A 16,325-nucleotide genomic window follows, 5' to 3' on the forward strand; every position below is an offset into this window, starting at 1 on the left:
GACACTGAAGGGCACTTGGATGGGCAGTGCGGAGATGATGCCCTCCACAAGGCTCTAGGCATGGAATCAGCCCTTTGGGATTGAAGGTAGAGACCTCAGACAGAGAGCACAATGAGACCCAATGGGTAGGCTGCTTCTATACCTCTGATACTGTATGGGAAAAGGATCGAAAGCTGATTTAGGGGGGTCCTTCTGGTCCAGAACACTGCATAGTACCCCGTTGCTTTGACAGCAAGAGTAACTGAGGCCAGAGAATCCCAAGGGGACGGTGAAACTCAGGGGCCATTTAATGCAGTTATCCTCTGCCTCCAGGGAGTTTCTGCTGGCCTGGTGGTGGTTTGCTTAAGGCCCTTCATGTACACCTTTCTTGCTCTAAGAATTACCTAAGTGTGAAAGACAGGAGAAAGGGCCTGTCTCCACAGTTGTCCACCTGCAAAATGACCCATCCCTCCCAGCATTTCCATACTCTCTTCATCCATCTATTTCAGCCTCCTTCACCCTTCTCAGCCTCTTTAATCTGCACTTCAAATACGTAAGTTTGCAGTGCTGCTCTGCAGATGAGAATTTGGAGGAAGTCAGGCAGGGGAAGTGAAGCTGGGGGCAGTGAACTGACTGTCTGGAGGGAGGACAGAGCGCTGCACAGACGGGGCAGGCAAACACCTGCAACGCTGCTGCTCAGGGCACTCTCGCCTCCATTTCCTTCCTGCTTTGCTCGGCTGACACCTACCCTCCCGACACCAGATTACTCTTAATAAATGATGATTGAGACTATCTCGTGCTATGGTTTCATATTTCTATTTATAACCTGCCTATCTCGTCTCAGTGCTGCAACTGCCTCCAAGTTAAAAATGTCCCAATTTCTCAGTTTGAGAAACAGGCACAGAGAGGCTAGAGAGAATGTAGGAGTAGAGACAGAACTAGAAGAGAGCCTTAGTCTGTGCTCCAGGCACTGGGTTCTTTCCTCGAGACAACCTTCCCTGCTCTATCTATAGAGCAGAAAGCACAGTCTCCTCTCCCTATTCTATGAAAACTTTGGGAAGTAGGGAGAGAATGAGAATCCCTCAGACTAAAACTCTTTAAGGGAGACAAGATCAAAACAATGAAGTATTGTTAAAATTAACAGCTAACGTTTATATCGTCTTTTATGGTTTACAAAGAGCCTTTTATGGATACTTCTCATTGTATCCTAACAACTTGAGAGGTAGAAACTCTACTTATCCTTATTTAAGAGTCAAGGAAGTGGAGACTCAAGAGGTTGAAATACTTGTCTGGTTAGACTTAGCAATGGGGCCTGGTTTAACCCATGCATGCCCCTGGTTAGGTCTGGTTATCTGACCCCAGGGGCATTCACAAGGATGAGCAAGTCTGCAATGCCTTGACACTGGAGCTGGGGGAGGGCTTACTGCTGGTCCCAGATGATGAGGTGGAAGAGGTACTTGGAGAAGTGAGCTCTTCGGGTCTGCAGGGGGCTGCACAGCTCCTTGCCTCCGTGGCTAAGGGAGCAGGAGAGGTAGAAATCTTCATAGCTACAAAAGAAGGGGAGCAGGTCAGAATACCCAGCTCCCAAAACTGATCTCAGTCACCCAAACCTCTGAGTCTCCCTAAGGCAAGACTCCATTTCCCCTAGTAAAACTCCGCTCAGTCTCTGGGGACTGTACCATGTGGTCAGGGGACAGGACAGACAATTTGGATTTAAGGAAGTGTGCTCAGGGAGAAGCAACTCAATCTGGATCCCTGTCCCCGAGGTTCTTCTTCTGTAAAGGGAACGGGCCATCCAGCCTCCTCCTAACAGCTCCAGCCCATTGGGTTGACTCTGTGTGTCTGTGTGTCCCCCATATGTGTGTGTGTGTGTGTGTGTGTGTGTGTGTGCGCGCACGCGCATACACGAGCATGTGCAGGCCAGGAGGGTGGGGGAGGAAAACGACATATGCTGACATGAAATGCCAACACATGGGGGTCCCTGTAGCTCATGACAGGTGCCTGACAGAAGAGGTCAGAGGAGGCCCCGGTTTCCCAGGCTGCCTCCTTTGTTCTCCGCCAGTCGCCCAGAGGAATACATTAAGTGAGGAACAAAGAGAGAAGGGGAAGGGAGGAGTGGGAGTAGGGGAGGGGGTGGGTGGGGAATAGGCCCAAGTGCCTGTTCCGCCAGGACTTGGATGCTAGGGACCAGGCAGAGGAACAGAGGATTACCGAATGAGTGTCTCCTCCGCTCACCCCTGCAGGACTAGGGAACCCCAGACAAAGGGTCATCCCCCACCTCCCCACCCTCTCCCATTGTGCATCTGCAGGGGGGTGCAGTCATTGGCCATGGGGCATGCACTCTATCTGGGAACGGCCATCTGTCACCACATCTCCCTCAGTTGCCCTTGGATCTGGAGGGGGCAGGGATGCTGAGGAAGCCAGCACTGAGAGGGGATGGCAGGACACTCTCTATCTCCTCCTCTGGGACGTCCCACCCCAGGTCTGCCTTAGGCACTTGGCTCACCCCTGCAGCCCCATTGCACCAGAATGCCACTCAGGCCATGGGGCATGCACTCTATCTGGGAACGGCCATCTGTCACCACATCTCCCTCAGTTGCCCTTGGATCTGGAGGGGGCAGGGATGCTGAGGCAGCCAGCACTGAGAGGGGATGGCAGGACACTCTCTATCTCCTCCTCTGGGACGTCCCAGCCCAGGTCTGCCTTAGGCACTTGGCTCACCCCTGCAGCCCCATTGCACCAGAATGCCACTCATCCTAAGACTTAGGACCATGGGGTCGCACACAGATTTGAAAACATCCAGTAATGAAACTTAGCTCAATCCCTAGAGGCTACTCAGCCCTGGGCTCACCTGGTGGCCCAGGTGATGGGGATGCGGTGGGTGGCATAGACCGTGAAGGCCAGGGCCCCGGTGAAATGGCAGGCCTCCTGGACCAGATCATGCTTGCGGCTCCCAGGGACTGCCGTCTGAAAGTCTGCATTGAACGTGTTGCAGTACAGCTCCACCAGGTCCAAGATGGCAGCTGTCAGGGCTTCCACCACCTTCTCTGTGAAAGGAAGGGGTCAGAAGGGAAACTCGTGAGGTGTCAGCAAGTCCCATCTTGTTGCAATGGCACTAGCTAGGACAGGATAGCCTAGGACAGTGGTCCCCAAATGCCAGTCAGTTTCTAACAGCTGTGACAAAGTTCACCCATCTGTGGTGAAATGAGAAAAAGACATGAATATATTGTGAACTTTTCATAAAGTGATAGTTATTCAACTTTAAACGTGGTCCTTATTTTCATATATTACTACTTATTCAGCATTAAAATATCCTTTCTTTTAAGAAATGATGGTAATAATAATAATTGTCAGTTACTTCAAAAAAGTCATTGCTTGGCACAGTGAAAAGCTGGCAATTCTATCTTGGTCTCCAAAATACTTTTTGGGAGACTTCATTGATCCATGAAATCCAAAAGACTGGGAATCACTGTAAGAATCCCAGTAATGTGGGCTTTTAGGGCAAAGTTCTGCTTGAAGGGCTCAACAGGGGAAACCTAGAGAAATCCTAGTGAAAAATTCTTTCTCACCCTCTCCCAAGGCCCCTTCTACATGGGGCTTGTGAGGCTCCTGCAGAAGAGTCACAACCTACCAAGCAGGAGCTTTCCCATCTGGACCCCAGTGCTAGCTTTGCCTCGCCACGCCCACATTTACACCACCTCATCACCATCTCCCAGGGACACTGCAAGGAATGACTAGTAAAAATAATGAGAAAACACTTGGTGGAAAGAAATGTGCTCTCCAGCTGTGTCCACACCTCATAGAAGAAAACACACACACACACACAGAGCAGGCGAACTCGGACACATAAATCAAGGGGGCCAGGGAGAAAAAGGAATCTGGGAGGAGACAACAGATTTCAGCTGCCCCTACTGGATAAAGATGGTGAGCAGCTCTCTTACCTCGGTTTTCCCTCACAGCCAAGATGCTGGGATCCTGTTGGGGAAAAAGAAGAGGGAGTGAGCTTCAGGGCCACAGCCTTTTTCATCACAGCTGGAAGAAGCGCTTTTCATAGCTGCGCTCATCTGGAGTAGACTGGGCTGAAACGTGAGGAGCAGAGATTCCCCAGGGAGGATAGAGTAATGGTTTGTACCAGGTCCGTGTGATGCACAGAGTGAGCGGACAGAGGATAAAAATCATCGTGTCCACCCAAATGAGACATCCCAAGCCTCAGGCCACTCTGCTGCAGACGACAGGGCCTACAGTGCTAGCCCCGTCTGCAGAGCACACAGCCCCCACTGTGGAGTCACGGAGCCCCCGGCACTAAGGAGGTGTTCCTCCTGGTTTTGATTTGCACCCTGATGGATATGCAATCTGTCAGGTCATGCCATGGTGACTGCACATAAAGCCTTTATTAGCCTGGGCTCGTGACAGTCAGTCCCAGGGAGCAGACCCTAGCCTGTCCTCATCCTCAGAAAGAGGGGACACAGTTGGCACCCACTCTCCAAGAACTCTTATGGTTGAACTGCTTAAACATAAAAGATGCCGGTGGAGAGACGAGCCCTTTAATAAGCAGACATCTAATCACACTAGCAATGGGCAATTCAATTACCTGTGAATATTCCCCTCCTCCTTTCCCAAGCTAGCACCCCTGGACCCATTTACCTTCTGAATTTTAGGCTGCATGCGGGAGGGGCAGGGGGGCAGCTGGTTGAGAGCGTTGGTGATCTCAGGGGTTTCCACAGCAGCCAGGGCATTGCAGATGGCCTTGACGGACTGGACCACCCTGTCAGCCTTCAGTGGGAAGTCCCCCTGCAGGAGGTGGCACAGTGAGGCTGGCAGGCTCTGCTCTCATGCTCTCGGCCTCCAGCACCCCAATCTTTAAAGGGATGGATCGGGAAAAGCAGGGGCTCATGATCCTCAGGAGGAACTAGCACAATGTGTGCTTTATTTTCAAATATCTGGCATCAGCAAACAATCTCTCCCACTTAATTAAACGGGCCATGCCCACACTCCAGATTCTTTCAGCCATTCCCCCCAAATCTCCTCTTCTTCCCAGTGTCCCATCAGCTGCAATCCACTGATACTATATAAACACATAGTCTCCCCCAGAGACCTGCAGTTTCAAGAAAATCAATCCATAGGGAATAGCAAGGAAGCCAAAGAGACCACATTGAGGCACCTCTTGCCTACCCAGACTTATTTCTCATAACGTGCACCACAGAATTTCCAGACAAATCTCATCTCAGTTCCATACACATGCCACACCCATACCCTTCCCTCTGCACTTTGGTTCCTGCAGTCTCTCTTGGAATTCCCTCACCCGTCCAGCCCTGTTATAAGTTTAAATACTACCTTCCTCACAAAGCCTTCTCTGGACAACCCCTCTTTCTAGTACCCTCCAGGAGCCCTCAGTTAACTTATTACCATCCTGTTCTGTCTACGAATAGCTCTGTCACTCTTCCATTTTTCTATCAAGAGCACAAGCTTTCCAAAGGCAAAGACGATTCTTATCCCTCTCTACCCCCAGCAGCCACCCCCACAGGGCCACACTAGCACAGAACAGGTATTCAGAGGACTTCCCCATCATCACTGTAAATGTTCAAGCAGGGGCTGCGAGAGGGGATTCTGGCAGTGGAAGAGGGTTGAACTAGACATAATGCTGAACCCCCCAAAAGGGAAGAGTCTATGACAACTATTAAATGGATCTATGAGACAGGGTTTGTTTTTGAAGATCACTGTTAGATTTTCTTTAGCTTTATGACTTTTGGGGCAAATGTTTATTCTCATCATTTTCAGGCTTGAGACTACAAGTGAGTCCCAAGTGGGGAAAGCTTTGGCCCCTCCCTGCATTTGCAACCCTCCTCCTGATGGTTTTCTACCTGTGACACCAGCACAACAGAACCTCTCAGACCAGAGGTTCCTGGCACTGCTAACAGTGTACACTCCAGGGCACATTCAAGCGTAGCAGTTGCAGCAATAACTCCACATCGCTTAGCTCTGGAGACATCCTGCTCCAGAGATCAGGATCAGGGCATGGTTTCCCAACCTACTTTTCTACAGAGGAGCAGGACCCTTTCACACACTGGCCACTGCCCAACAGCCAGTAGTCTCAGTTTGCCCACGAGCAGGGAGATGAAAAGAGCTCTGCTGACAGATTTCCAGCATCTGTCCGGATCCCTCATAGGCTGGCTGATCACAGGAGGACTGAGGAAGAGGAGGGGAGGAGACTTTGGTGGCTGCATCGGCCCCCAGGATCTGTACTCACATCAGCCAGCAGGAAGGCATCCACTTCATTGTGGTAGGTGTCGAACAGAAGACTCAGGGCCTGCCTGGGGAGTTGGGGGCAGGGAAAAAGCGCTGGAGAGCTCAGAAGGACCCAGTGCCTTGGGCAGCCCATTCTCTCCCTCCATCTCCTCAGCTCAAGATCAGATTGTAATTTAAAGGGGCTCCCACTCTTCCCATATGTCCCATGAAGACTAAAGGAGGGAGAGTCCTTTCTACTTCTCCACCTCTCATCTAGAAAATGGTGGCAAAATAGAAGGAGGGGATGAAACATGGCCTGGAGTGGGGATCTTCCCAGACATGACTCTGACACCTGCAAGAATCCCTCGACCCTGGCTGGGAGGCAGCCAAGCATATCTGCTGGGATCCCCTCACAGTTCCTGGTGCCACATCCAAGATGGCACCCAGTCTCACCTGCTGATGGTCTGTTTGACTGGCCTCTCTTGCAGATGGACGAGGTAGTTCAAGGTGGAGGGGCTCTGGTCATCATTCACCTGTGTAAGAAGTGCCTTATTCAGGGAAGGGCTGGTGCCCTTATCTCAGCCCAGCACTCCTACCCCACTCCCACCTAATGGGTTCCAAATCACTCTCTGCCCACTCCACCTCCCCATTTCTGTGCAACCATCAATCTCCACACACACACACACACACACACACACACGAACCGTCCGGGCCAGGTCACTGCGAACGGCCTTCTGCTCCATCAGCTGTAGCCGAATGTCGATATCAAACTTGCGGCAGTATTGAATGTACTCATGGCTGCCCAAGGCATGCTTGCTGGTGGAGTAGGGGAACAAGACCATTAGCATCCGGGGAACTCAGTGGGAAGGGAAATGCATACCTTAGCCTTGGGGAGAAATAGGAAGAAGGTGGAGGTGAGGGGGTAGTACCTATGCTGCACCCCCTACCTTGGCTCCTGGAAAATATCATGGTAGAGCTTGGGGGAAGGAAGGGAGATCTGTCTAAACAAAAGCCACGCAATATACTTAACCTATATTGTGCAAATACTGACTCTCCCAGGTATTTATGACCTGTGTTGTTATCACTGGTTCACTCCAGGGGTGGAAGTGCTAGAGAGTGGGAAACAGAGGGACTTCAGGGGGCAGTTGTTTAAACCCCATTCTCTTGGCTTCAGTAGATGCAACAACCGAGAGGAGGGATGCTGGGAGCCAGCCTGTGCTCAGGCTCTGGGGTGGGAGCTCAGTGAGTGACTTCCCGGGTTACCAATGGAGGGTGCTGAGGCCAAATACAGCAAACCCACCCAGATTCCAGACTTATTATCCCTATCAAAGTTCTGTTTGTCCCCTCCCTCCATGGGTCCTGCCTGATTGTGAATAACCATACAGATCTCTACAGACTTCCTAAGACACTCCCACCCCATGTGAGTGAGATCCCCCTGCCATCCCATTTCAGAGAAGGAGGCCTAGGGAGTCCCCCTGTGACCCACCTCTTTCTCTCCTCCAAATCACACCTGCATCAGAAAGGAAACCCAAGAGAAGGGGCGGAGTGAGGCCACCTCCAGGCCAGCACTGCAGGCCTGGGCTGGGTCCCAGCAGCTGGGTAACAGAAGCCGGAAAGAGACTTCCTTCCTCAGCACAGCCGGGAATACAGGCCAAAAATGGAGGGGAGAGGAGAGTGCAGAGGGGAGGAGTGTGTGCAGAAGCCAGGGGAGGTCCAGGTGCAGTGAGGACTTAAGGGGGTCTCCACACGCTGAGGGGCCAGGCCTCTGGTCGAGACCCCAGCCTGCTAAAATTGAAGTGCAGCCAAAACCTGAGGATGAGGGCTGGGCCTGGTGGGAGGGTCTGGGAGGAAGGAAGAGTGTGGTGGGGCCAGGGGAGGTGGCAGGAAACCCAGCCCTCCCCAGGGACTGTCTCAAGGTTCTTATCTGAGAGCAGCCAGCATCCTGGACCAATGCTCAGTATCAGCCCCTCCTGCCACGCAGGGCTAGGAAACCTGAGGGCTTCCTTGGGAACTAGCAGCTTTCTGGAATCCCTGAGGGTCCTTTCCACCCCACCCCAGGGCAGTTGCCAAGTGTCGGGGGGCATGGGGTTGGTCCAGGAACCAGCACTGCTGCTTTTCTGTTGAATGGGAGGGGGCTCCTGGACCAGGTCCCCTGGGGGTTTCCTTAATCTTCTCTGAAGGCTTCCTCTGTGTGTATTCAGTGGGGGTGGGGTGTGACCCAAGGACCACTGACCCTGTTCCACGTCACTGGGAACACTCCACCTGGGTCTTGGCAGGAAGGCAGAACCTGATAGCCCCCACTACCTCTAGACTTGGGGGGCCCGGGATTAGAGGTGCTGCAGGGAAATGGCAGTATCTGTCCAATCCAGAGCCCCAAGAGCCCTCTCTTTGTGCTGGTCCTTCCTTGCTAGTATTTATTGATTGCTCCTTGGGTCATTCTCACATTCAACCCTCACCACATTTTACAGAAGACATTCAGAGTCAGGCTTTACAACTAGTAAGTGGCAAGCCAGAATTCAAACCAGCATGATGGTGTGACCACGAGCTCCAACTTACCCACTATGCCCCTCACTCCCTTCTAACACTGTCAGGCTGCCTGGGCTCTTTCTGCCAGGAAGAGCCTTCCTTATCCCTCTAGGGGAAAGCGAGTGGCACAGGGAGCATGTCTGAACGGTGCTCCTGGGGTTGTGCAGGCAGGGCCCTGCCCCTGTCCTTTCCCTCCACTTCCAGATGAAGATGCAGAGGCCAAAAAGGGTCCCACAATATCCCTAAAGTTGAAGAAATCACCCAAAAAAGGAACCTTCAGTCCTGACTGCCAATCCTATGCTCTAGCCATAGACTGAGCATCCTTGCACCTAGACCTGGATGTAAGAGAGAGAAAAAGTGAGTGGTGGCACTTACTGGGCACCCCTAAGAAGTGAAACGTAGGTCTCTCTTCCCCTCACTCCCAAGAATTGCTTCCTCCATGTGGCCAGAGGTGGGGGGCAGTGGCCAACCTGAAGCTTGAGGGGTGGGGGAACAGATCTCCTTTCTACCTGCTGCCAAACAGCTGTACTGCCTGAGGGGTAGAAACCTCATCCCTGTCTCCCCTCCAACCCAGCCCTCCAGAGCACCAGGGCAGTAGAAAGGGGGTGGCCTCAGCTGGTCCACATCAGACTTTCCAGGGAGGTTGCTTTCTGCAAAGGGCAATGGATGGAGAGGAGCTAGAGGCAAGCTTTTGGGAGGAGGATAACCAGCTGCACAGGCCAGCAGGGAAAAGGCGTGCTGGCAGGGGAAAGGGCAGAGGGAGTAATTGTAATTGTTCTCTAGGTTCCACAAGGGCACTTCTGCCCAGTCCTCCTCCAGCCCCCGGCCATAAAGACACCATGCATCATCTAGAGCAGGAGATACAACCCTACACAGTCCCCCCGCCCCTGCCTCCAAATACACACATCTCTCCACAAGCAGAAGTCTGCAAGCAGATATGACCTCGTCTTTGCCTAATCCCAGCTCCAAGCTTTCCACAGCAGACTTGGCTCAGGAAGCCAGCCAACCCCGCTGGAAGACGGAGCTCCTGGGGAAAGTGCGACGTGGCTGAGACTGTGCCCAGAAAGTAGGAGTCCTGACTGAGGGATTAGGGCGGAGCTGCTAGCCCTGGAGCCCAACACCACCCCAATGAAGCCCCCTCATGATCTTACTGCCCAGAAGGCACGGGCTGCCTCCCACCCGGCCTGTCCCCACCAGCTCACTCACTTCTGCAGGAACTCCTCCAACCCACAGGGCTTCAGCACAAAGTCAGCCACATCCACTTCCCTCAGTTCATCATGGGTGTAGCACAGGGTTTGGTGGATGAGCAAGTCTACAGTGGAGGAACCTGTAAGGGGTGAGGTGGGGGGCAATGATGGTAGGTGCTGGGGCCAGTGGGGCTCAGCTTCCCCACCCTGATGCCCCATCCCCAAGTAATTAAGCATTCTCCAGCACCACCACCAACCAGATAAAGCAGGCAAACAAACAGGCTGGGACTGGGAAAAGTGACTGTGAACCTCGAAAGCCAGCCCTAGAGCCTGTTCCCCAAATGAGCCTCCCCACTACTCCTCTTCTGGGCCACAAGGAGAACTGGGATCAAGGCCAGAGCATCCTATGTCCATCACACAGTCATCCCTGACCTACCACAAGGGGTGCTCACCATTCCCACCCCCTCCCCAACTAACTTACAGTTGCAGGTAAAAGTGAGTGGCTCCCGAAGGCTGTCACACAACACGGTCACCTTCAGGTTGACCTCATCCCCAAGGTGCTCTGGACTTGGGGTGACAGCACTCCAGACATATCCAGTGAGGGAGTAGTCTTGGATGTCAGAACCAGATCGAAGGCTGTACAGGAAGAGAATGAAAAGGACCCTTGCTGTGGCTTCAGAGGAGAGCAGTCTAGAGGAGGCCTGCTGGGACCCTCCTGCCCTGAGGCCCAAGGGCCCCCCTGTCCCCACTCAGCCAGGTCCTCCAGGTCTGCAGGCCAGGATAGGGGCAGTGGGAAAGCAGCTCTGGGAAACTGTGTTCCTGACACATCTGCTACAGTAGCAAAATGTTTGCCACAGCTGAGCAGTAGGGATACTTATATGACAAAGCTTTCCATGCTAAGTTTAACGGAAAATTTTTATGAATCCATTTCCTTTCTCTCTTTGTTCCAGATAACACTCTTATCTCCACATGGGCTGCATTTGCTCCTAAGGGCAACTGAAAGCCGCAGCCTAAAGTGATCAGGGTAATTTGGCTGTAAGATGGAGGTTTCATGAATTTTGTTAAAAATGTGAAACATCTAAGATTTCAAAAAACATCCCCATAGCCATGAATTGAGGTTTATTTAATATGGCTCTTTTTCCTTCCTAAAGAAAGTTCTGAAATGGGCAACCCTCCTCCATAGCTTCCACAGCCCTCCCAAATCCCCTGCCCCATTCTTAAACTCTCACATTTCCAGCATGTGGCAAAATGCAGCAACTTCCTCATCTCTCTCCTCTGAGACCTCGAACAACTCGTGGCCATTGGCGGTGGTGTGGGGCTGGGAGCCCACCTTTAAGAGAAGAGAAGCTGACTCAGCACCTTTTCTCTCATGACATCCCCTCCCCTAAGGTACTCCCAGATCTAAACTCTTAAACTCTAGGTGTAAAGACTTTCTAGCCCTTCAACAGTCAATGGACAGGACTCAAGAAAATATGGGAATATCCAGGAATACATTTATAGGCTGTCCTAGGAGACCAAGAGCCAAGTTGGAAAAGGAGTTGAAGCTTTGGCTGAGTATGGAAGCCTGAGTGGGACGGGCAAGAGCGTGGCCAAACCCCCCTTAGGGAGGAAAGTGTCTGATGAGCTTAATGCAGCTGGTTAGGCTGTGCATGGCACTGCTGGGCCACAGCTGTGGAGAGGGCTTTCTGGGCGATGCTCCCAGAGGCGTGTGGTGAGCAGAGCAAGCAGCTTTTTTTCCCAGCCCCTCCACTGAGGCTAGGACAGGTGGGACAAGAGCGTGGCCAAACCCCCCTTAGGGAGGAAAGAGTCTGATGAGCTTAATGCAGCTGGTTAGGCTGTGCATGGCACTGCTGGGCCACAGCTGTGGAGAGGGCTTTCTGGGCGATGCTCCCAGAGGCTTGTGGTGAGCAGAGCAAGCAGCTTTTTTTCCCAGCCCCTCCACTGAGGCTAGGACAGGTGGGGTGCCCAAATGGTCCCCAGGAAGCTTGTCCCTGGGCAAAAGCCTCAACATCCACGGCAAGCCCCAGGGAGCCAAAGCAGAGAGAGGCCGAGTCCTTAGATGGAGGAGATGACTCAGACCCACGTGCCTTCTCAGTAAATGCTATTTGAGTAAGAAAGCATCAAAGCAGCAGTCTGGACAGGAGAGAACCTGGTAGAAGGCTTGGCCCCTCCTGGCTCCTGAGTCTGCTGGTTCTGAGCAGCTGGAAGGTCAGGGAGCCTGCTTTGGCCCCACTTCCTCTCCCAGACCAGGTGTGTGGTGGTGGGATTCTCAGATGAGGCCCCAGACTGTTTCCCCTTCCAGAGCTGCTTTCAGTTACCCAGGAGGGATTCTAATGAAGCCCTCAAATGAGGCCTGCAGCCCAGCCTTAGGGAGGAGGAAGTAAGGGGGAGAGCTGGTAGTGACAGGTTCTGCCTGACAGGCCTGCCCAGCCACACTGGGGATGAGGCTTCCACTCGGATGGAGTCCCAGCCTGCATCTGGTGAAGGCAGCCAGTTCCAACAGCTGCTTCCGGGGGAGCCTAGTGCTTGGCCTGTGAACACCGTAACACCTCACCTGTCACCCTCCCCACTGGCTATTCTCAGGTCCTCCCTGCCCCTTGGGGCAGATGGCAGCAACCGAGCTCCTCGTTTGAATATCCAGACCTCTGGGTGACTCTTTCATTAGCCTTGCTCCCCTGGGTGTGCATGGGGGTGGGCACAAAGAGCAGAGGGCAGCAGTGGGGGCAGTTGGCATGTGAGGCCCTGGTTCTGCCAAGTTCATGCCTGTGTGCCAGTCAAAACAATAGCACCACTGTCAGCAATTAACCCACAAAAGAGAGAGAGAGAGAGAAAGAGGGGGGGAGGGAGGACAGGCGAGAGAGGGAGAGAGGGAGAGGAAGAGAACAGAGTGGCTACTGAAGGCCATTTTCATGCCCTCTCAGTACTACTCACTGGCACCATAAGAAAACAAAAGCCACTTACGTTTGCCCGGCTGGCAGGCCCTGGTGGCATCGCCCGATGCTGGCTGGGGGAATCTGCCGGGCAGAGGCTGGCAGCGGGGGTACCAGGCTGGCATTTGGAGCCAGCCATTTCCAGAGCTGGCTCCGCAGGCCTGGTATAAGGAGGGTCCCTCCGGCTGGAAGCCCGGCGAAGGCGGGGTGGTGGTATAGGCCGAGAGCCCAAGGGGTCCCCCCTCCCAGTAGGCTGGGCCCGTGCACCAAGCTGAGGTGGGGGAGACCAAGGCCGCATTTCCCCCCTAAGAACTGGCAGGAGTTCTTAGCTTTGCCCTCACTTCTTCAAGGAGACTCTAGACCGAGCTCCCTCTTGGAACCCTGATGACATGCAGGGGATGGGGAAGGGGTCAGGGGGGAGAGAGAGGCAGGAGAGAGAGGGAGCGACAGAGGTGACCACCTACCAGGGTGGCCTGACTCAGTGAGAAACTTGGAGCTGGGAACAGGAATCTCCCAGTCCCTATAAATAGCAGGAGCAGCCCCACCTCTCAGAGCAGGGCCTTTAAAAAGCCCTCAGCTCTAGGGCTATGGCTTAGCCCAGGAGCTGATTCTGCTTCTGGGGGGACTCTCTTAGCAGAAGCAGAGGAAGGAATGACTGCATAGCTCTTTAGAGTTGGGAAGGATCCCAAAGGCTGGACTCACGGCGGGAAAGTCCCAGTGTCCCTTAGACAATGGACAAGGAGGAAGCAGAGATGGAAGGAGATGGAACACAAGGCTGCTCGGAAGTCACCAGCCACGGGTGACTCTTGACTGCTTGCGGCCAGGGTTTCCAGGGGTCAAGGGTGAAATACAAAGTGACCTGCAGATCCCCCCCCCCCCCCCCCCGCTCTAGGGCTATGGCTTAGCCCAGGAGCTGATTCTGCTTCTGGGGGGACTCTCTTAGCAGAAGCAGAGGAAGGAATGACTGCATAGCTCTTTAGAGTTGGGAAGGATCCCAAAGGCTGGACTCACGGCGGGAAAGTCCCAGTGTCCCTTAGACAATGGACAAGGAGGAAGCAGAGATGGAAGGAGATGGAACACAAGGCTGCTCGGAAGTCACCAGCCACGGGTGACTCTTGACTGCTTGCGGCCAGGGTTTCCAGGGGTCAAGGGTGAAATACAAAGTGACCTGCAGATCCCCCCCCCCGCCCCCATGGAGATGCTGCTGACACTCCTCTAAATCAGAAAAAAGGTCAAAGCTGCCCTAGAATCCACCCAGGACTCCAATGTAGACACTTGGCTATTTCACGCTATGCACTGATAAAGGTAAAGTTGTTATTGTCATACTACATATTTTTTCTAAATATTTTCATCGCAAAAAGAGAGTGGGTGGAGATGCACAGCTGTGAAGGCTGCACCACAGTGTGAATGTACTTAATGTCACTGAACTATACACTAATAAAAGGTTAAGATGGTAAATTTTACGTTATATAGATTTTACCACAACAAAAAACAGAGAGACAGAGACAGGGAGGGGGAGAGAGAGAACAGGCGAGGGAGAGAGAGGGGCCTCTGGAACGAGAGACACCAGGGCTGAACGCTAGCTCTGTCGTTTCTTGCTGTGTGGCTTTGGACTATCAGGCAGGGTTGTTGTGGAGATCTGGACCAGAGTCTGGTATTCAGTGAGCACTAAACAAGCGGGTGATCTTATGAATGATCTTCATCACCATGCAGCGTTTTTGGCAGAGCAGGGCCTCAGAAAGCGGAAGCAACTTGCTCAAGTGCACGGAGCCATTCAGCCACAGTCAATAATGAATTCCCTCACTCCTAATTCAGTCTTTACATTACGAAGTGGGCACACACTAGGAACCAGGATTCCAAAACGCCTGCCCCCAGTCAGGCCATTTTGGCCAAGATACATGAAACTTGGACCTGAAAAGGAGCCATACCTCTACTGATGACCCTCCCTCCCCATACCCTCCTGCCCCCTCCAATTAAGACTGCCTTGGACCTCTCCCCCACCAGGGCCCAGGGTCCCAATGGCAGAAGCAGAGGGATGGAGAAGACTAATGGCTGGACACTTGGCAGATTTGGATTGGAATGCAAATAAGGAAGAGGGTCTAGTCCTTGTTTCTGAATGACATGGGGAAAGTGGGACAGAAGAAACACAATAAGGTCCTCACCGGAGCAGCAGACATCCGGTGGTTCTTGCCAGGCATCACGTTTTTTCGGTTGGCATAGCGGGAGGCATAGGTACGGGGGGGCACCTGAGGGGGCATGGTCTTGCTCCGGGCCACAGGTTTTCCAGAGGTATCTTTGCTGAAGTCTAGGGGCCCTCGGCCCTCCTTCCAGCCTCTGGTGGCGTCCTGCAACATCTCTGCATCATAAGTTGACTTCAAGTTGAGCCTTGTGATTGCATCATTGATACCATCGTAGTCCACAGAGCCCAGGAGGTGCCCCTGACCCCCACCTCCTGGCAACTCTTCCTCTTCTAGGATCTGAGGCCCTAGCAGTTTGCCTAGTGGTTGTTCGACCAAAGAAAAAGTGTTGATGTCATTTGGCTGGGAGATCTTGGAGGATGAGGAGGACCCCTTTCTGGGAGGCAGGGGAGGTGTGTCCCAGATAGAGACTCGGGGAGGCAGAGGAGGTGGTGACAGTTTCTTGCAAGAACCGTCTATGTCCCCTGGTGCTGGGGACAAAGACAGCCCCCCATCTGAGCCATCAAAAATGTAGAGATAGTCTCCAGACAGGGAGCCTTTGGGCCAGGCATCAGGGCCAGGCTGGGGACTCTGGGAGGTAGAGTGGCTGGGCAGCCCTTCCTGCGGGGAGAGCGAGTTGTAATTGAGGGTAGGATCGGAGCCAGAGAGACCGCGTAAGAGCTTGAGGTCGCGCTGCCTTCCTGCCGGCTTGCTGTAGAAGTCTAAGACAGGCTCATCCCAGTGGATGAGAGAGGGGTCTGTGTTCTGCTTGGCTCTGCTCTCCTTCTTGTCATGCCGGAGCCGGGACAGAGCATCGTACTCCATCTGCAGGGCTTCGGCCATTGCCAGCTCTTTGCGGCTAATGCCCACTGACTCCAGGGACTTCCAGTGTTGCCCATTGCCCTGAGTCGAAGACATGGTGAGTATGAGAGTCAGAGGAGACAAGGAAGTCTCCTACTTCCTGCCAGTGTTGGATCTCGAGGGTTGTGACATTGTGTCTGGGCACCTGCAGGCAAGGGACAAAAATATCAATCATTCAGTGACAAAGAGAGATTTATTAATAATCTGATGTAGGTGATGTAATCTGGCCAGTGCCTGTTTCTTCGGTGCCTATGACAGATAAAAAGAAACAGAAAGATGAAGAAAAAAAAAAAGAGCTGGCAAGACAACTATCTATCTGCAAGTATTACATTCATCCACCCATCTACTCATCTATATGTGTCTCCAGCTCTGGTCCTTAACTACTATCCTCACCTGTCTCATATGTGCCCTGAGGACAGAGAGAGGCGTATTCCATTAGC

General features: G+C 52.9%; 1 protein-coding gene across 1 annotated transcript in view; it reads right to left on the bottom strand.

Moving 5' to 3' along the window:
• The window catches only part of PIK3C2B (phosphatidylinositol-4-phosphate 3-kinase, catalytic subunit type 2 beta), a 42,643-nt gene extending 26,673 nt beyond the window's left edge, over positions 1-15,970 (bottom strand). Inside the window, exons 1-11 of the mRNA XM_008577361.1 lie at positions 15,010-15,970; positions 11,147-11,247; positions 10,399-10,553; positions 9,937-10,057; positions 6,909-7,020; positions 6,658-6,737; positions 6,227-6,290; positions 4,624-4,770; positions 3,921-3,954; positions 2,831-3,026; positions 1,404-1,526 (exon numbers count right to left, since the gene is read on the bottom strand). Of these exons, the coding sequence (XP_008575583.1) occupies positions 1,404-1,526; positions 2,831-3,026; positions 3,921-3,954; positions 4,624-4,770; positions 6,227-6,290; positions 6,658-6,737; positions 6,909-7,020; positions 9,937-10,057; positions 10,399-10,553; positions 11,147-11,247; positions 15,010-15,942 (2,066 nt within the window). The 5' untranslated portion in view covers positions 15,943-15,970. The remainder of the gene's footprint in view (positions 1-1,403; positions 1,527-2,830; positions 3,027-3,920; positions 3,955-4,623; positions 4,771-6,226; positions 6,291-6,657; positions 6,738-6,908; positions 7,021-9,936; positions 10,058-10,398; positions 10,554-11,146; positions 11,248-15,009) is intronic.
• Between the last annotated feature and the right edge of the window lie 355 nt (positions 15,971-16,325).

The sequence above is a fragment of the Galeopterus variegatus genome, unplaced genomic scaffold, assembly GCF_000696425.1.
Source record: "Galeopterus variegatus unplaced genomic scaffold, G_variegatus-3.0.2 Scaffold1498, whole genome shotgun sequence".
NCBI classification, from domain to species: Eukaryota; Metazoa; Chordata; class Mammalia; order Dermoptera; family Cynocephalidae; genus Galeopterus; species Galeopterus variegatus.